Genomic DNA, 21,827 nt, shown 5'->3' on the forward strand with positions numbered 1-21,827 from the left:
AGGCCTTCTGTGACTCACATGCTGCCACTGACCCGTGCAGCAACCTGATAAACTCACATTATGTCTCAACTGGCCCTGTGGCATTATACCACGCCAGCATGCCAGCCCAATAGGAAACTGCCACATGATGCTTGGTGACAGACACAGACCTTTTTTTTTTTACCATGGGAAGGAATGCATATGATAATGTGCAATTCTGCTGAATATGCAAATACACAGTCAATTTGGGTCACTCATCCCAGTGCATTTTAATGAATATTTCATCAAAGGGAAGGATGCTTTTGGGTGAGAAACATCAGTCCTGTTACCAATGGCAACAAACTTAAACATTTAAAAAAAAGCCCAGTTAAAGAATAATCAAGCACATTCACAACTAAAGCCATATTTTTATATTTATTTTATTACACAATTACCACAATGACATGCACAAATATAAAAGTGATAAAAGAGCTTTTCTAATCACACAGCTTTTTTTTTTAAACCGTGAAATCGTGCATAAGCTCTTCTCATTTCACCGCAGTGAATTACTTGATTACATATTGTATGTTTGAGCAGATATCATATCCAGCAGCACAGTGTGTTCTACCAACCTGTGTTCGAAGCACAGTTGACCTGGAAACCTCCCACAGTTGAATAAATATAACAAAGGTATTTCTGTGTTCAGATAACCAAATGTTCAGATCAGAGTTGACCTAAACACTAACACCAACACCTTTACTGCACACAGGGATTTAAATGGCTGAGTTGACTTGCAGAAATATCTCAGAGCAGGTTTATCAGTGAAACGGAATTAAGTTGTTTTTGGCTTTGGTAGCTTTCTGGATTGTACTGGAGACACACAGCTGGAGATTCAAAGTGCCTTTCATGTTCTAGGCCAGTGTCTCACAGAGAAATGACTTTGCCTTCATAGGGTTTTCTGATCACAGCTGTAGGTGTCCCCACCTGCAGGCCAAATACAAAGCAGAGAGAAAGGTTAAGTAACCTTTGTGTACAGTTAGCCTACCTGATCAGGTCCTGGTTGCTGCAAATTCAACATATATCTGAATGTCAGTACTCTGAAAGGTGTTTTACATTATGAGCAACACTCCTGTGTCGTTTATGTTTCATTTATGATGCTCACTTTAAGAACTTTAAAAGGAAATGATGAATCAACATTTTTAGTAAATACATTTAACCCTAGCTATCTGTAGAGTTGGGCTGTGTTGAAATTACTCCTTGATTCACTATTACATTAAAATTCTGCCCCTAAATATGAAGCTAAGTTGCTGCTAGCAAGCGGTTAACCTAGCTTAGCTAAAAGACTGGTTCACAGGCACACAGCTAGCCTGGCTCTGTCTAAAGGTTAAACAGAAAAAAAAGAATACCTACAGTATGAGAACCTCTAAAGCACACGTTATATCTTGTTTGTAACTTGTAGAGTGCAAAAACTTGCTAAAATGTTGATACTGAACGTAACTGCATGACAAAACATTTGGCCTCATATTTATTCACCACAACATCACATTGTAGCAAGGTTCAAATAACTGTCTGTGTGTCAGTGCCTGCACAGTATGCCTGTGTTGTCTTGCTAGTTATGTTTGGTATCAACATTTTATTCTACTGTTCATTGCGGGGAGTTATGTGCTGGATTATTTCTTGGCCGAGTGTAAACCTGCAGTAACCACTTGGGGGGCAGCAGAAACAAGCTGTGAACACAACACTGACATACAGTACATTATATGAATGTTGACATGGTGAACTTGTTAGCATACAGTTGACTTTTACATATCCAACAGATGCATAGCCACATTAGCATTCATATTGTTATTTATTTGAAAGCGAGTCTAATATTTACTCTCTTTTAGCTCTGTTTTTGGTCCCCACCAACTGCTAAGCTAAATGCCCCACTATGTTCAGCAGCTAGTTAATTAACTACATAGTATATATATATATATATATATATATATATATATATATATATATATATATATTAAACTGCCAAAACAGAGTTGTGGTCTGAAAAACCAAAACAATAAGCTGCAAGACCACATTACACACATCCATTTATAATGTAAAGAATATTGACTATAGCAGCTTTAATAAATACTTATATAAATAAGAATCGCACATGCAATTGATAGTATTTGTATTATTGCAATTTTTTTTCCAAGAATCACACTTAACTTTGGCACTCAAATAAAATGGCTGAAAGCAACTGTCATGCACCAAGTAGCGCAGACACAGACTTTTACTTTAACTGGGGTGTTACTTTCTACTAATGAAACTTGACTGACCTGATCCCTTTGCTTGATTCTTTTGTAAACAAATTCAGAGAAGGGTTTTCTGTGGATGAATCTGCCATGCCCTGGTGACGTCTTCAGCCGCCCATCCTCATAGACCACTTTGCCTCGGGAGATGGTGATGACAGGGACACCGTGGCACTCCATGCCCTCGAAGATGTTGTAGTCCACAGCCTGGTGGTGGGTCTTGGCTGATATCTTCCTACCAAGACACAAAGATACAACTACATTACATCGAAAATGAATAAAAACGTTATTACATCTTTATCCCAGCATGCTTTCTGAATACCAAGTTGAAAAAAGGAAGCAGCAGAATATTTCACCTATTGTGAAATCCTAAAGCATTCTTTTCTGATTGAATCAGGCCAGTATGTACTCATACACAGCATTGAGTTACTGCAGATCACTAACTTTGCAGCAACAAGCAATATAATGTATTATTTACAACTTTTCTGACGGGATTCTCTCCTTTCTATAAAGGCTGGAGTGAGCTGTTGAAAAGGAATGAGTTCTGATGAGGAAACGCAAGAGGGGCACCTAAACAACTTTAGCATGGCTGCAATCGGGTTTATTGGCAGAAATTATTAAAATTTTGAATCTAAAAGCACTCATGGTTAATGTATCCATGGCAGGAATGGCTTTATTCAAGATTGATGTAAAACTCATATATTTTAATTATGTAACACTCTTGCTTGTACTGTACTATGGTACTGCTATGATCTCTCGCCAACCACATGTAGCCAGGTGACCAGTTTGAATGTAGCCCAATACCGTTTTGTGGTTGCATTAGTACTGTATTTGTGTATTATTATGCTACATGGACTTGCTTGCATGTTAAGATTTTACATACTAGACATATGATTAGCTTGTAAAATGCATTGTTAGAGAACAAACTAACACACAATATATATATACACACAGTAAGGTAGTTAAAAGTTGCTGCAGCTCACCATCAACATGCAATAACTCCAAGATTCTTGGCTGTAAACATAACACTGACATATTACATCTTTTAAGTTTATATGGAAACGTGTTAGCAAATAGTTACCACACATCCAGCAGATACATAAAGAGCAACATTGGAATTTATTTGGAGTTTTGTTTCTGTCCGCCTGACAAATCTAAGTCCAATATACAGTCTCCTTTGAGCTCTGTTGTTTAGTCTTGACTAGTCTATATCCATGACGTCCCACTTCCGGGATTGCTCCGGTGCATGTCTTTTCACCTATGTCCATCCCCTTCCTCTTTCTTTATGTTGGAATTCTAACCTCCGGTGGATTTGTGAGGACTATGGTTAACTGCTCCTCAGATCTCTGCAGGGTAAATCCAGACAGCTAGCTAGACTATCTGTCCAATCTGAGTTTTCTGTTGCACGACTAAAACTACTTTTGAACGTACACATGTTCCACCAAAACAAGTTCCTTCCCGAGGCTATTTTACAGCGGCTCTGTGCAGAGCTTAGCGCTGCCCAAGACATTTGTGATCGGTTTAAAGAAATGCCAATAAACCAGAGCACGGTTTTCTCCCATCCTGGAATGCTGTGTGGACTAGCCAGACCCTCCTCCGAATCGCCTTGAAGGATGGTCTGGCAAAGTCTCGACCAACTCCTGAGAAAAAATACTTGGCATCTTAGCTGCTAGATGCTGCACAATGTTAACTAGGTAGTTGCTTAGTGTGTCTGTCTGCCACTGGGTGCTGGGCAGGTAGCATACAGCGGGTCTTTGGAGCTATTTTGACATAACCAGCTGCCTGCTGCGGCTGAAAAACTATACCAAAAGCGGTGAGAGTGACCCAAAACTGTAAAGTTACTGACCGTAAAACCCAAAACAACAAGCTGAAATACACAAAAACGGTCCGTGGAGCTGCAGACTCGGCTGATATTTATCTGTGTGGTCATCACTACCACACACAAGTACTCATGTGATCCATTGTTAGTATAAACTGATTGACTTAAGTACAGAACCTATGTACGTCCCTCACTACATGCAGTTACTAATAGTAGTCGTAGTAGTAAGTTCATGCACCTTCTCATTAGGGCGGTTGGAGGGCTTTCTGGAAAATGTAGAAAATCTCTTAGAGGGGAAGCCAATTACAACGCTTCATATTAAAATAATCAAATGCACTACATAGTACACAGTAATTGATGATATCTAACAAATAATTCATATCTGAGTGAAAAGACTAAATCAGCGGGGAACAGGGAAATAAGTTTGACTCAGCCAGTTCCAGGAAACATATTAAATGTCTTTTTCTTTTTCTTTTTTTGTGAGCTCTTTCTCCAATTCACACATGCACATTTTCCGTTGGTTTGTAAAAGGCAGACACCATGTCTAGTGTGCACTGACAAAAACAAGATGTGTCCTCATTATTCAAGTAGCCCAATTATGAGACACAAGGCAACAGACTGAACTTCCTAGGCGTTTCTGGTTATGCAACTGTTTGTGGCCCCTGGTCCCGGATGTTATGAAGCAACACTTGCACTGAGGGCAATTAATTACCAAGTTTCACAGATGAATTCACGGCTGCAGCAATCAAACACGAGGCGCTGTCATACTTGAAAGGCATTAAAACATCCGCAGACATGCAAATGTGGTAAAGACAGAACACACACGCACAGGTTAAGTCGAGGAAGACTAAGGCCTGAGAGGATCAAAACACTGTAATCTCCTTCATAGTAGGAATTGTAAAGGTCTCACAAGATTTTTGATACCAGTGAGTTATTGTACAGCAAATAACATTTGGGTATAATGTGTTCTTCTCCGATTCACATCAGCAGTTAGTGGCTTCCCTGAGGGGCTCAGCCCAGATTCTGTAGCAAACAGAGCAGTGCATTGCCGTTCTGGGTTATATAAGACTTAGTGTGCTATAGTACACAAGCCTGAACGCAAACTGTCCTCTGTGCCTGCATCTGTGCATGTGCTCCACAGAACAGCATACTGTCCTCGGCCCCATATCTGGGACTTGGTTAAATAATAAGAAAATGGAAAGAAACAATCACATGAACACTTTTAACATACAGCCTGATGCTATTCTGAGCCACTTACTAGAAAATAGCCTTAATGCATGCATAATGTGTTCTCGACTATGAAAATTGGTTTAGCTCCCACATGAAAAATTTGTCATCTTTAAGATCATCACCATGACCCATCAGCATCATCCCACTGATGCTGTGCGCATCTGGCTTAAGTAGGTGTATTAAAATATTTCCTAAAAACATAACCAAACATGGAAAAGAATGAATCATTCCCACAGTCTTTCTTTACTGACTGATGAATGTGATTCATATGTAAACTGTTATGCTTTAATTTGCAGCTGAAAATAAGTGATGACATACTTCTGGATAGAGCACAATCAGCCTATGTGGCGGCTTGGTGTGTGTGTGTGTGTGTGTGTGTTGAGGTGGCACAAGATGAAAGATACCTCACTTCTCTTTATAGTTGCCTGTATCTATAGCATGCATGCTTTACTGCTAAACTTTATAACCCTTACCTCAATCAAACCCAATGCTTGACACCCTGAAGACATGCTTTCAAGTCTGCCCAATGTTTCAGCAGCACCATGTGCAGAAGCTGCTGATAGCACTGGTAGAAATGTTTCAACGTAACCCTGACAGATAATGCCGAACATACACCAAATGACTTTTCAAGCAATTCCACTGACGAAGACACATTTTCAATATCGGAATGAAATCATGGGAGTCTTGCTAGAGTAGGGGCACACTCCCATTGTCTCAATCAGTTTAGTGTAAGGTGGTCATAAAACTCAGGCCGAGCTGTCTTAAGTCAGTCTTTTCAAGGGGTGTGAATCTTCACTGGTCTCACGATTCAATTCGATTACGATTATCGTGTCAGTGATTCGAATGGATTCGATATCACGATGCGTCACGATGCGTCACCTCCTCACTATTATTATTTTTTATTTTTTTTATTTATTAAATTAAATTTAATTAAATTCAAGCAGTCAGATGTACGAACTTCCTTTTTTATTGTATCTTCTCTTAAACAAAGACACTTCCTGAATGTAGCAGAGTCTGAACACAAAGAAACAGCAGAAACAAAAAAGCAGCGACTGGAAAATCAACAAGTCAGTCATCGATTATGGTCTGTCACCGCATCGATGCAAAATCGTCCAGGTCCGCATCGCGATGCATCGATGCATTGATTAATTTCAACACCCGTAGTCCCTTCCCATCCTGACGTGCCAACAAAACTCAAATGTGTTTGACATTATCTTAAGTTTTAAAGGGGTGGTTCAGAATTTTGGACACAGGACCTCATTTCCAAGTTAGCCAGTGTGTTATTTATCAGTGGAGACAGTTTTCAACACTTGTCACCCAGTCCTTCCAGTTGCAGAATTCGCTGGTGCTAGGCTAGCGCAAGCCTGATGTACACACAGCGTCTGAGAGCTTTCTTTTCATGCTCTATTTCAAAAGCTTTCTCCCACACTGCTGGATGGCTCCTCACCTTGTCATCTTAGGGTCCCATATTACCAAATCAGCGTCCGAGTTTTTGGCGATACGGCCTTTCTGCGGGTAGAAGTTGAAGATTTTTGCAGCGTTGCTGCTGGTGACAGCTACAAATCGATTCTCGTCCATTTTGCCACTGTGCTGAGGGAGGAAACGCAAACAGAAGCTGGTATGAATAAGGGGCCACAGTGGATGTCAACAAAATCCAGAATTAGCAGGCAAAAGGTTAGACTGCAGCAGCAAGCAATTCATGTCTGCCAAAATATCTTCTAATGTTTGATTTGTAAGCACTGTGAAATGTGGTAAATCTTCCCAGTGGCCTCGGGGCAGCCGCGCTGAAACACCGTCTTCACAACAACAGTGGGAAAATGCAACGCCTGCTTTCTGCAGCAATCTGCAGCTCTGAGAGTTTATAGCCTTTTGTACTGTAGAAAAACTACTATACTATATACTAATACGCATATTAGAATTAGAATAAAAGAAGAGTAGAATAATTAGTGTTAACACATTTAAACGAGTATACATTCTTAGCCTAACATTAAACTTGATGATTATGGCCCACGAGGGATTATAAAATCTACAATACCCCCCTGCCCACTGTTGTGTTGATGCATAAGGCACCAAAAATATATATATATACTTAGAATTTTAAGTGTTACCGTGATGAAATGATGCATATTCTCCCAATCATTTGGCCTGCATACACGATGAGTAATCAGCCTTGACGATGCATCACAGTAGAAAGTATCAAGCTGACGTAAAATACATGCAAATAGGGACTTTCAATTTTAAAAAGCTCAGTTTAATTTGTGGTTAGGTTGTCATTTGCCCTATTTCGTTCATCTTTTTATTCAGCCCACTGCCACATCACTGCAAACTGTGTAATTACATGGATAATGACAGGAAACTGAGTAGTAGCTGTGATAGCACATCATGCAGCTCACACTTCTGCCGCTTCCAGAATTAAGTGTCAATGTTGAACAATGTCAGATAAAGTGCATTTATATCGTTTATTAGGACGTACCACTCCTTTCTCCCAGATAACAGACATCCTGTCCTCCACTCCGTTCACTCCATTTGGGATCTTGCTGAAGTCGTCTTTGCCCAGAGCCTTCTGGCACACAGAAAAGGTGCAGTTGTCCGTCCCCGTCACACTGAGATCATCACTAGCACATTTGATGGATACATACATGTATTGATGAATTGCAGAATAGATGCTGGAAAGAATACATAATAATGCAAAACAAAAACTTACAGACACATTTATTTAATCATCTAAGCTAAGCTAAGTTAAAATGCAAATTATTAGGGCTGCCCATCTTAGTCAATTAGTCCACTGGTTCCCAAACTTTTTCAAGTAAAGGAGCCCTAAACTGCCACAAATTAGTCCACGGACCCCTATTGATAAGACTTTTTTTTTTTTTAACTTTTTTTGACGAGTAGTCATTTTTTAATGCTATTTCATGCTGAATAACTTATTTGCAAGAAACTTATTAGCACATCTTTGGTAAGAAAAAGATATAAAGTGGTGCTTTTGCATGATTATTTGTGTAGAAACTCAGTTTTACAGATGGCAAATGGACTGCAATTATATTGCGCTTTTCTAGTCGATTAAACCAACTAATCGATTAGTCGAGTGTTAGTCGACTAAGAACTTCTTTAGACGAGGACAGCCCTACAAATTTGTGTAATTTGCATAAATATTAGCGTGTAATAAACTGCCATGTCAGCCTTTTTTTCCCTGTCACCCTTCTATATTCTTACAAAAAACAATTGCACAGTTATGTGTGATAACATTGTTGGCTGCTAAAGTTGCACCCACTTGGCCAGTAGGTCCATGAGGTACCCAGGGGTGCTGGGGTCAGGTCTAAGGGGAGGACCCATGACAAAGCCAGCAGCGTGGGCCCAGTCTTTGTGCCAGCAGTGAGTACCGTCGGTGCCCAATCCAGCTGCAATGGGCTCTCCGAACACCACCCGCCCTGCAGAGAGAGAAAAACTAGACATTTCCCGTTATACTGTTTCAGAGCCGGAGCAAATTTCACCTGCTGAAGAAGACCAGGAGTACGTCCCAGGTTTTTTTTAATTGCACCCCCCAGTTCCTTCACTTGCTTCCCTTCCATTGTGTCTTAGTCTGGCATGGGAGTGACGCGACGAAATCATGCGAGGAGAGAGAAAATGAGGAAATGTGTTTTTAGAGGGATGAGACATTGCTTCATATGAAGCGTCACGTGAATACTTCAGCCGTATGAGTTAACAACAGCTTTCAGCTGCACGGCTTCCGGGAAGGCTGCTCTTGTGTATCCTCGCTCGTAGCTCCTCGGAGATCCCTCCTCGATCCTCGATCCTTGCTCCTCACTCCTTGGGGCAGGAATAAGAGCTTTGAGACGGCCTTCACTGAGGAGGGCCAACTACTTCTGATTCAAGCGAGGACCACTGGTGGAATGTAACTAAGTACATTTACTCAAGTACTGTACTTCAGTACTAATTTGAGGTACTTGTACTTTACTTGAGTCTTTTTCTTTTCATGCCACTTTCTACTTCCTCTCCGCTACATTTCAGAGAAATACTGTACGTTTTACGCCACTACATTAACCTGACAGCTTTAGTTACTTTACAAATTTAGATTTTTGGACACAAAACACATATGATGTTTTATTATAAATTAAACTACCCAACAATATAACGGCCTACAAGTCCAGCTGAAATGATTAGACCATTGAACATCGCGAGAAGCGAGGTGCTATCAAATAAGAGAACTGAGAGGCGGCCTCTAGCTCACCCAGTAGAGCGTGCGCCCCATGTAGGCTGAGTCCTTGGCAGCAGCCCGGGGTTAGAATCAGACCTACGGCCCTTTGCTGCATGTCATCCCCTCTCTTTCTCTCCCCCCGTTCCTGTCCATCCACTGTCACTATCAAATAAAGATAAAAGCCCCCAAAACTAATCTTTACAAAAATAAGAAAACTGAGATCCATCCCAGGGGATACGGATGAATACTTCAGGAGCTGAGTGAGTGAACCTTGGGTTTAGAATCTCTTTTAGAGGCTTTTCACCATAGAAATAAGAAATGTCACGTGGGCACATTGAATAATTGATCTTTTTTTGTGAAAAAGAAAAGATATTGAATGGTAATAGCAAATTTGAACACTGATATCGGTTTCTGTCCTTTAAGAGGCTGTGTCTGGCCTTCATCTCTCAACCTCGCCCTATTTCAACAGCAGGTGGCAGCAAGTCCACACTCACCGTCTCTGCGTGCATTAGACACCACTTTGGCGGCAGATTTGCTCATGACATGGACCACATACAGCGGGCAGTTGACAGTGTGGGCGATGGTGATGGCTCGCTGGGTGGCCTCGGCCTCCACCTCCTCGGGCCGACACAGCTCATGGCCCTCTGGCCCCGTGATGCCCAGAGACAGCATCTTCTTAGTACCCTGTCGAGTCCCAGCGGGGACGGGGGACAACAATGCAGCACAAAGGTTAGAAGAGATGGTTGGATAACAGCACAGTAGAGAGGGAACCCGCTACAACTAACACAACTATAACTAGACTAATATTTTAACCCGGGCCATGTCCTCGAGTCAAATGTGTCTTTTTTTATATCAGATATGTAGTTTTTTTTCAACCAAATTGCCCAAAAAGAACTTGGACGCATGGATGAATGTACCATACAACGTTCTTCACAGGTAAAACATATATTACTTTCATTGAATACTGGGTGTTTTATTCAATTTATAGCATTTGAAAAAAAAGTAAAAAAAAAAAAAAACCTCTGATTAGTCAGAATAATTAATAATTTCTGCTTTTTAATTACCGTATAATAAATAATATAATATATAGTATAGTATAATATAATAAATCGTTCGGAATACAATCTCGTATTTTACAAAAATGGTTCACCGAAACCTTTTTTAAGTTTTAAGCGAGAAATAGGCCATGTTGCTGAATCTGTCTTCATTTCAGATCAACAAAGGTCAGTTTAAGAGATTTCGTAAGAGATTTTGAGAGGCGGCGAGCCAAGCCGGCTGCTCCTCACTCGACACCTAGAAATGAATGGGAAGCAGGGAAATGACGCTGACAATGGACACAAACCTTGAGAGTAAATAATAAAAGGTGGTAAAAACTGTATAAAATAAGTACACCTGAAAAATATAAAATATGTCATTAGTTGAAAATCATGTCTAAAAGCAATTCTCATGAAACTTGGAAAGTTTTTTTGAGTTGTCAAAGGGGAACCCAAAGAGAAGATTTGGGTTAACAACACAAATTCATGCTTACTATGCCTTTAACACATCTCCCAGTGACAGCATTCATAATGCGCTCCCCACCACAACAGACCCACGTTTCACTTTTTTTGTTTTGGCATTTGCTGCATCCTAGTGGTGAATTGTTGTCATGACATTTGAAGTTAAACACTTTCTGCAGTGGACATTGGACAGAGCAAAGGCTGCTTTTGGTTTTTCATCACATTATTTTTTCTTTAACATTTGCTCTCATTGACAGTGTCAGTGGCAGGGCTGTAGTCAAGTCCACCTTTGTCGAGTCCAAGACCAGGACTAGTCGAGACCGAGTCGAGTCCAAGTCAAGACTGAGTCCAAATGAGAGACAGTCAATACCGAGACAGAATAAAACAAAAAAACAATCCTCTTCAAGAACACTTACATACTTGTTCATAATTTATGTGATGTGAGAGACATAGCTTATATTTTAGTATGATCATTTTGCTTTATTATTCGTTATCATCAAAAAGCAAGCACTATTTGGCTATTCCAATGGCCGAGTCCGAGACAAGTCTGAGTCCAAATACCAATGAGTCCAGCCTCGGAACATGCAGGGAACACACTGAGGCAACATGTCCCTTTATTCACACTATTTTCACAAATTCTAAAATGAAATTTCTGCATTTCTATTACAGAATACAACTACATTTTATATTTGTATTACTGCCACAGCGTGTATTTTTCAATGACACTTAGTAGGATGTTGCATGAGATGCTTAGCTACAATCAGTGCTAAACATGAACCCTTTTCAATTGTTTCTGGACTGTGATGTGTTTACACACATTTAGTATTTATCCAACATGCCCTGATGTGGACCTTTGCTGATAAAAAGGACGTCCAGCATGAATGCTTCTCTAGCTATGGGGCGATTAGGACGGATTTTGTTCAGATCTGAGCATGGTTGGTCCTTTTTCATAATCGAAGAATGAATACCAGTTTCTGTGGAGTTTTTTGTTATTTGTTCTTTTTTTTAACACAAGCAGAAAAAGGTTTTGAGAGCATATTTCTCTCACTGCAATCACTGCATCTCAACCAAAACGTTATGAGTTGCAAAACTTTTAGACTCTCAAGCAAAACCTTTTGAAATGCAAAAAGACAAACTTGTTTTTTTGATTGCAGTTAGAGAAATATGCCCTACCAAAAGAAACAAAAACAACTCCGTAGTTTCTTCTAGTTAAATTCTCCCCCATAATGCTTTAGCTTAGAATGAAGAAACAAATGGAAACTAATACTATTATGGGTGAATGTGAAAAGTATTGAGTTGCTACAGTATTTATAATACTCCTTACTAAAACATTATAAAAGACATACTTCAGCAGGAAGTCAGTAGCTTAAGAGTGGATATCACATGTGGGGAAAACCAACATCATAGCCGCTCTTCAATACGAGCAACTCATAGTCAGTCACTCGTCAGTTCCCATTAATTCACTCTAAGAGATGTTATTATTGTATACTAACCTCTGCAATCAGGTCTCCATTCTCAGCATGCACCTGAGCTATAGCTCCGATCTCCTTACACTGGGAGAAGGCAGCGTAGAGCTCAGAGTCCTGCAGCATGAACATATCTTTATAGGCCATAAACATCTTAAAGGAATTGACTCCCTTCTCTTTGGTCAGTGTCTGCATCTCTTGTTTGACCTGGAGAAGAAAGAGGTTTGGGATGCTCTGAGTAACATTGATTCTGATAAACTGTTATGATAATTATTTATCAGAGAATAGACAGAAACACTGAGGTTCTTCTCAAAGTTCATTTTTACTTGCGCAAGCAAGGAGTCAGTTACAGCACTTACAGCAAAGTACAGAAATGACTGACGAACCTTCAACAGCAGCTTTTCTTATGAGCAAAATGCAGTCATAAGTCAGGCAGGACATCTCCTCTGCCCTCAGGAGCATTCTGTTCTTTTCACAATGTCAGGATTATCTCGTGAGAGCGCAAACAGTATTTTGTCTTAGTTGTTACCATGCAAACAGTTTAATATTAACTAGGGGTGGAACGGTACATGTATTTGTATTGAACCGAAACGGTATGGTTCAGTACATGAATTTACACGGAGAATACACAGTATACAAATAAAACTTGCGTGCAAATGAATTAATGTAATATGGAACTACTGTTACATACGTGTTTCTTAGGGACACCTAATCTGTAGCCCCGCCTTAGCTCTGAAGCTCCCAAGCTCCGCCTACATGTCGAGTCAGTCCAGTGAGTCCACACGAAGCAAACTAGTCCCTTCCATATACTACCAAACACAGATGTACTGTAGCTGTATCCCTTCTCGCCTCGACCACAAATGGCTTCCAGGCCCATTTGCTTCGCCGTTTGCTCTGCTGTTAGCTCCGCCGTTAGCTGTTAGCTCAGCCGTTAGCTTCGCTGTTTGCTGCTCACACTACTAGCTGATTGTCTTATTTTGTTTACAAGTTCCAGATGGAGTCTGGAGATGATGTGGGGTAGCCTACTTATTGTTTACTGTTTACATCTTACTTTATACGCTTCAGGCTGCTGCAGCTAGCTCAGGGGAGAGACTGGATGACACTAGGTGGTACAGCCTGAGACATACACAATAAAAAAAATTGCCTTCTGCATTTTTGTTTTGCTTTTCCCTCCATTGTACCGAAACGAACCGTGATGTCTGAACCGAGGTATGAACCGAACCGTGACTTCAGTGTACCGTTCCACCCCTAATATTAATAGAAAAGAAAAGAGTAGTCATCATTTTCTAACATAAACAGTACCCATCTGAACTCTGTGGCTCAGGGGGTAGAGCGCTCATTCACCAATCAGAATGTCAGTGGCCCCTGCAGTCTACATGTCAAAGGACAAGATACTGAACCCCAAATGGCTCCCGATGGTTGTGAGTGTGCGTGTGAATGGGTATCATTCCATATTATGGAGTTATTTTTGTTTCTTTTTAATGCAAGCAAAATTGGTTTTGCAATCAAAAAACAAGTTTGTCTTTTTTGCATCACAAAACGTTCTGCTTGAGAGTCTTAAAGCTTTGCAAGTCAAAAAGTTTTGCGAGTCAAAAATGGTTGATAGAAGAGTTTCTATTGGTGGGTTTAACTCTTTGCTCAACCATTTTTGACTCACAGAACTATTTTGTTTCGCAATCATAATCACAAACTTTTTTGTGATGCAAAAAAGACATACTTGGTTTTTGCAGTGAGACAAATATGCTCTCAAAAATGTGTCTTTTTTTTGCTTGTGTTAAAAAGTGGTACCTTGCATGGTAGCCTCTGCCACCTTTACATAAGTGGTCGCTAAGACTAGAAAAGCTCTAAATATATAAATGCAGAACTATCCATTTACACAATGGACTGTGTTGCCTTCAACGCAATACAAATCCTATAGACATTTTTATCCTCACAGACAATTTTGTGTGATTTCTGACCCCATTTTTTGGCAAACATACTTGTAAGCTAACACTTAAATACACCAAAATACAAATAAAAAGTGTTGTTGTATTTATTAACGATGATCTGCTCAATTCACCTTGTCACTCCACCATGTGACGGCGACATGCAGCGAGTAGTCGCAGCAAACTTTGGGGTCAGCTGTCTTTCGCCAACAGTCGTAGGCTTCCAGGAGAGACTGGCCCCTTTGGGGGATGACAAAGTCCAGGATCATTGTGGTCCCTCCTGCTAGAGCGGCCTGGTGAAACACACATTATCACACCACAGATGCAAGTTAAAGATTTACAAAAGGTAGGCCTGCAACGCATGCACTGTAAGAAGCTTATAATGTTGGCTTTTTGACAGGTGTTGATTCTGAATGCTCGCTGTTATTGAGACTGTAGTTTAAGGTGTTGTTCAGTCAGTAATACTGCTACATATTTGTTATGTTTCCTGACATTCTGCAGTGCTGTGATTGATGCAATCAGACAGGGACTCTCTGGCCTCTTTTGTTCCTCTGTAAGCTGCTTCATATCGCCCTGTCACTTCAATCATAAAATGTATGATTGTCATACTACTAATCCAAGCTGACACAAATTGCTAATTGGTATTTAATTTGAATATGAGTCACTTATATGGCAGCCTGTTAAACTGTAACCAAGGTGTAGACAAAATAACAAACATGAGGAAATCTGGAGTAAAGTCATATGGTTGTGTATGGTTCTTTGTTCAAAAACATATTTTCACACTTTCCAGATAATGTGTGTGCACCCTGTGCTTTGCCATACAGTTCAAAATAACCTTCTGGTCCCAACCTTCAAAATAAGACATCAACATGTTTTTGCACGGACTCCTTTAAAATACTTTTTAACTACTCAATAAAGATGTAAATGGAATACCAATCAACAAATGCATGATACACCTGCAGTGCATCAGTAAATGTCATATAGTGTCATACTACCAGTGACAGCTGATTGGATACACTTCAAATGTTAGATATCCAAGTTCATTGTACATTCACTTATACGACAGTGTGGAAAGTCTTGTTATTGTAGCATGCAGTGGTGTAAAGTAATAAAGCACATGTACTCAAGTTATTGCACTTCATAATTGATAAAATGTAATTGTACTTCAGTACAAATTTGAGGTACTTATCTCCATTTTCTACAACTTCATATTTCTCAATCCTAATATTGTACTCTGATAAATTGATTTGAGCTGCTAGGTCACTTGCAGATTCAGACTGATAATACAAAATATAATCAACAAATTAATTACAGTGTAAGATAAGACTTTATTATTAACTGCGGGAGAAAAATTCACAATCTACCCAGCGGTATATAAAGTACTGATAAAGTTGTGATAACTATCCTCACCGCAAATCAAGCTGCCAGATAATTCTGATGCGACACAAGCAGGCAATGCAAGTGATGCGGAGGATGAATATGACATATGACCATGGACTGCATAAAACGACTAGATCTGCAACTCACGGTTATTTTCATTGTTGATTAACCTGTTGATTATTTGGAAAAATAATATTGATCAGTATTTCCCAAAGCCCAAGATAACGTCCACAGATGTTTTGTTTTGTCCACAACTCAAATATACTACTTCCATAGAGGAGTGAATATGCTTGCTCGTGGGAAATTGTTGGGTCTTTGTAAATTATAGAGTGTGGTCTAGACCTACTGAGAATGACTCAATGACTCAAAGTGATTAATGCAGTGGTCTTGAACGTTTTTTAGGCCAAAGACGGACCCCTAACCTGAAAGTGAGACGGAGCAGGTACCCCCTACTACATATAGGCCTATTGTATGAAATTGAGTAGCATAATAAACTGGGCCTAATAATAATATCAAGGGTGGCCTAAAGCCTTTACACATACCTTTTCATGGTGCCCTACAATACTAAGTTATTAAAATAATAATTGACATACTCATATATCAACATGTTTTAATGTCAAACATACATGTGGAAGGCACAATAAATCCTTAAACTTACCTGTATCTGTGGATGGCTACCATAGTGGCTACCTTACCTATAGGCCAGTAAGCCATCATTAATTAATGTTGTTGACATTGTTGTTTTTTTACGAACAGGCCGATTTAATATGTTGGATTCATGTTAATTTATATTTTCTGACATATGTCATTTGTCAGTATTTGAGGAAAAATAACCAAAATTTGGTGGCAAGCCGGAAGACTCTGAGGACCCCCTAGGGGTCCTGGACCCCCCTTGAAGATCTCTGGATTAATCTTATTAAAATAGTTGGCGATTCATGTAATGGTTGACAACTAATCGATTAATCTTTGCAGCTCTACATAGCCTACCACACTACTGTTATTGAGCAGTTTCAGCTGCCTAACTTAAAATAGGTAGGTAGGTAGTGATCATCAATACAGCACCTTAACATGAAGGCAAGACCGCCTGACTTCCCTTATTATGTCTACCTTGACGCACTTGAATGTGTGAGGAGCCCTTCCTTTTCTCTCTGATGTATTGGAACTGAATGAATCACCTTGGTTCCGATATGGAAGTCGTCCACAGCCTTGGTGCCCATGAACGCCAGCTCCATGTGTGTGTGCGTGTCGATGCCGCCCGGGATCACCAGTTTCCCGGTGGCATCGATGACTCGCACCCCCCCTGGGATCTGCAGGTTCAGTCCAACTTCAACTATTCTCCCATTCTCAATGTAGACGTCGCTGAGCACGGAGCAGTCTTCGTTCACAACTTTACCTCCTTTTATCAAGATCCCGCTGAGCTCTGCCATCACTGCTGTCTGTGCACAACTGATAGGCCTATCTGTATGTATGTATAGTGTTTAAAAAGCCTACAAATCAAAACAGCAAGAGTTGAACAGAAGTGACAGCAGCGCAGCACAAACGATCTGTGTGTGCAGTTAGTGTTCAGAAACTTAACAAACGCATGTAGGTCAGCTCCAAAGTCCATGTGAGATATGGTCCGCTTTCGCGATTTTTTAAGCTCTTGCATATTCGAGAAAAAAAATGTTCTCTGCGACACGGCCCTGTCTCATGAATTACTGTAAACCGAACGATCCGCCCTCTTCATACAGTAGATTTGCAGAAGTTTGACAGCCAATCACATCACATACATTATCTTCCAGAAAGGGGAGACGTTAGGAGTTTAGCTGTTTTTCACCCTGTGTGTGTGTGTGTGTGTGTGTGTGTGTGTGTGTGTGTGTGTGTGTGTGTGTGTGTGTGTGTGTGTGAGTGTGTGTTTCATCATGGCGAAATGTCTGTAGAGCAGAGATCTTCAACAGAACAGGGGGTCTGGGACCCCTAGGGGGTCTTCAGAGAGTCACTGCAGGGGGGCCACCACATTTTTGTTACTTTTTTTTTTGTTAAGTTTTTTTTTAAATAAATTAAAATGTCTTCACATGAATCTAACCTTATTAGCAAATAATAACACTTTATTGTAGGCCCAGTTTATTATGCAACTTCATTTTATACAATATATGTAGTAGGGGGTCCCTGCTCCGTCGCTCCTTCAGTTAAGGGGTCCTTGGTTTTAAAAACTGTAAGGATCCCTGCTGTAGAGGGATCTACCACGGAGGAGTTTTTGAGTATAGGTGTTTATATGTCTGCGGCCAGATTTTGTCACTGTGAAGGTCTCGCTTTACCAGACCGTCTGGCTAGTCCACACAGCATTCCGGGATGGGAGAAATACATGCTCTGGTTTATTGGCATTTCTTTAAACCAATCACAATCGTCATGTTGCATGGGTGTGTGAGGCACGAAGACAAGTCAAGATTCTGAGAAGGGAAGAAGGAGGTGTTTAACTTCTGACGGTGGATTGTCAGAAAGAATGTACCATGAGCATGTGTGTTACAGGTTGAGCTCATGTGAGAGAGCTCCTCTCTGTCAGGAATGTGGACAAGTTGCTGCAGTATACGGTCACCAGATGTGGGAGATGTGGAAAGGACAATTGCTGTGTGGAGGAGTGTAAAGAAGACTAAGAGCAAGCAAAGTGCCTGCACTGCGAGGGAAATCCCCACGCAGGGTCAGGCCAGTGTCCAAAGAGAATTAAGGACGTGAAAGTGAATAAGGTGTGTGTCAGAACTTGTTGCTATGATGATTTCCGCAGTGAGGGAGTAGAGGAGGGAGGGGGAGACAGTATCTTTAATGGGTCAATCATGTCCATTTAATGATAATTATACCTATATACTACTATATATTAAGTTTGTTCTGTTATTCAAAAACGTGTGTCCAAACGGCAAAAATATTATCATCACCAGAGAGATAAACACATTGATGTGGTTTGATTGTTTGTGGTGTCAAATACATGCGACACAGAGCAGGTAACAAAGAGGGAACTGTCTGCATCCTTCCAGATATTTCTTTTCATTGTTTCTATCAGCAGTTGATATGAACAGAGCCAAAAGTTAAAGTCAGGTGAACTCCATGGTTACATGTCTGCGACCGGCACAAATATTCCTACATTTTAGTCAAAACTTTTTTAACAATGTACTTAGGTAGAGGGTCTTCAACCTTTTTAAGCCAAGGACCCCTTAACTGTAGGAGCGACGGAGCAGGGACCCCCTACTACATATATTGTGTAAAATTAAGTTGCATAATAAACTGGGCCTACAATAACATGTGGGTAGCCTAAAGACGTTATGCCTGTACAAAATAAATAGCATAATAGCCTAATAATTGTTGGCATGATTTTATAAATCATGTTTTGATATTAAAGGTGCTGTAGGTAGGATTGTGAAGATCCAGGACTTAGCCAAAACATTTGAACATCAACAACTTCTCAGTCCGTCCCCCCCTTTCTGCAAAAAGCCCAAAACGGTCTCCTAAGCCCCTCCCCCCACAAGGGAGAATGAATGCGTGTGCATGAGCAGTGATTGACACGCAGTTAGACATCCCCCTTGGCCCTGATTGGTGCATCTGAACAGGGAGCGGTGGATTTTTGCAAATCTCACTCCAGGCTGTAGGTGGTGTTAGAGGAGCTGGATTTATTTTAAATGACCTGCTTCATGTAGTTCTACTGGAACATAGGGTCAGTTTCAGCAGATATGACAGAAAGTTAGTTTTATAAGGCTTACCTACTGCACCTTTAAAACACACAGGTAGCACAGTGAATCATTAGGATATACTGGATCTGTGGATGGCTATCTTAGTGACTATTAGCTATAGGCCAGTAAGCAGTTGGGTATTTATATTTGCTGACAATATGTTGGATTCATGTTGGACTTCAATTTTTGAAGAAAAAAAAACGTTGATTTGGAGGCCCCCCCCCCCCCACCCCGCATTGACTCCAAGGACCCCCCCAATGGTCCCAGACCCCCTGTTGAAGATCCTTGGTTTTTGGTCTTTAGGAGAATGTCGGACTGGTCATCATTCAGAAAACCTGTGACCACAGTCACGCAGAGGCAGGAAAGCTGATTGGTCAAATGAAATGGTTTAAGGATTGTTTATATTCACTATTTAAAAAAAATCAGCAGGCTTCTGATAATGCTGTGATATCCCTGGAGCATGCAACTGCCTCTCTTTCATGAAGAGTTGTTAGCCACTGGGAGAGATTAGCATTTCACTGCAGTGGATTGGTTGTCGGCATCGCATCAGTCCAGACAACTTTTCTCATCCATTAGTGTATTACGAAAACAAGACGCATTGGAGAGACAAAGATGCATGCGCTGGCGAGATAAGCGCACGCACAGGGCTTAGGAACACCTAACCTTCACAGTTGCAATAAACAATAACATGTGACTTAAGAGGATTTACATAAGATGAGAGGAGTAATCAGAGGGAGTGAAAAACCAATGAGGCAGCAATGGCATCTCCTCAAAAGTCTCTGTGTTGCTGAACGAGGAAAGTTGCCATTCGGCTGGATTTAGAGGAAGGCTGTTGTTATCATTTTATTTCCTCTACCGGCATTACAAACCGACACAGATGTCAGTTTCTGTTCCACTGCATTCAAATTCAGTGAGCACAGCTCCGAGTGTTGACAAGGTAAAACTCTAGCATTAGAAGGGCATAGCATGCACAAAAAGTGACATAAGATAATGCTCAGGCAGATTATCAGTGCTCTCTGCTCAGGCAGAAAGAGGCTAGTGTACTGTATTTGAGCTAAACTTCACACACATCACACCACGGCCCCAGTGAATGTGGGTTAGAGATACAACAAATCAGAAAAAAACAGTAATAAATCTGTTGTTTTGTCATTTCTATAGCTGTTTTAATTGTTTTCTTTTGGTAAACCAGAGGAAGGCATTCTAGGAAATGAAATAATGCATTGTTTCTCCTTTTTCATCTCTAATCTAATCTCTTCACACTTTCTTGTCTTGTTTCATTGTTGAACAAAATGGCTTTCCATTTTTACTGCAAACCAATTGACCTGCATACCAGTAACTTACTGTGAGTTAGAGTTGGGCTTCGCTCAGATGTGGTTTGTACAAGCAGCAATTACGACCTATTTTTATGTTTCTAGTGGTGGTGTCCTCTAGTGGCTGCAGTAATTATGATGGGAGCTAAGCAGGAAGTAAGGTGACTAAGTATAAGGCCTCCTGCACACTGCCTGCGTGGCATGAGCGTGGCGTTTCTGTTGCGTGTCAGTTGGCATTTTCTATGTCTTTGCACACCAGAAACTTGTCGGTACACATGTATGTTTCCCATTGATAAAATGAAATAATAGCGTGTTCATGTTAAACATAAATATAGACTGACATGATTACAGCAAAGACAACGTCGGCAGTATTGACGGCAAAATAGGCTACAGAATATTTCCTTCTGTATTGACAGGTGCAATATTTGCCCAGCCAGTGTGCAGGAGGCCTAAGAGGGCCACAAGTCTCTGTAATGAAGCAGGTGGGGTGGTGGATGGTCAGGACTTTCACCAGGGAGTGTGGGGTTTGAGCCCTGTTTGAAAATTAAAGTAAACATGTTTTTTTTTTTTTTTTTCACATTCAGCATCATGTGCGTAACCTTCAGGAAGGGAAGTAACGTCTGAATTTAACCCAAACGACAATCTTTTTCTTAACATCACTATGACACCTTCTGGCAAGGTTTTTTTTGTTTTTAGATCATTTTTGGGGCATTTTAGGCCTTTGTTGAATAGGACAGCTGAAGATGTGAAAGGGGAGAGAGAGGGGGAAGGACATGCAGCAAAAAGTAGAACCTGCGGCCGCTGCGACAAGGACTGAGCCTTTGTACATGGGGCGCATTCTCTACCAGGTGAGCTATCCAGCTTATGGCAATCTTAAAAGTAGCCCACTTTAGCTGGTCCAATCACAGCAACGTGATTCTGAACATGCTGAAAATTGTGGAGAGAGGGCGTATCTTTGGGTTCAACATTGGGGGGGGGGGGTAAAGATCTGACTTTTGAGCAAAATTGAAATTTTTAGCATATTGAACACTTCTTTTCCTGCATTCTGGTGAATTGTTCTGC

The 21,827-nt window shown here is 40.6% G+C and overlaps 1 protein-coding gene across 1 annotated transcript; it reads right to left on the minus strand.

The window, feature by feature from the left end:
* Positions 1–379: 379 nt before the first annotated feature.
* dpys (dihydropyrimidinase) lies at positions 380–17,556 on the minus strand. Its single transcript, XM_078253726.1, has 9 exons — positions 16,933–17,556; positions 14,512–14,670; positions 12,480–12,659; positions 9,985–10,174; positions 8,567–8,723; positions 7,769–7,910; positions 6,743–6,885; positions 2,274–2,481; positions 380–942 (listed from the first exon to the last, which is right to left on the minus strand). Exons 1-9 carry the CDS (start codon positions 17,182–17,184, stop codon positions 883–885), a joined length of 1,491 nt encoding a protein of 496 aa, XP_078109852.1. The 5' UTR covers positions 17,185–17,556; the 3' UTR covers positions 380–882.
* Between the last annotated feature and the right edge of the window lie 4,271 nt (positions 17,557–21,827).

The sequence above is a fragment of the Sander vitreus genome, chromosome 6, assembly GCF_031162955.1.
Source record: "Sander vitreus isolate 19-12246 chromosome 6, sanVit1, whole genome shotgun sequence".
Taxonomy (NCBI): Eukaryota; Metazoa; Chordata; class Actinopteri; order Perciformes; family Percidae; genus Sander; species Sander vitreus.

Coding starts and splice junctions, on each gene's coding strand:
- dpys (XM_078253726.1), bottom strand. CDS start 17,184: ATGGCAGAGCTCAGCGGGATCTTGATAAAAGGAGGTAAAGTTGTGAAC. Junction 14,671..16,932: donor ACTTCCATATCGGAACCAAG/GTGATTCATTCA, acceptor GTGTTTCACCAG/GCCGCTCTAGCAGGAGGGAC. Junction 12,660..14,511: donor TCACATGGTGGAGTGACAAG/GTGAATTGAGCA, acceptor TTTCTTCTCCAG/GTCAAACAAGAGATGCAGAC.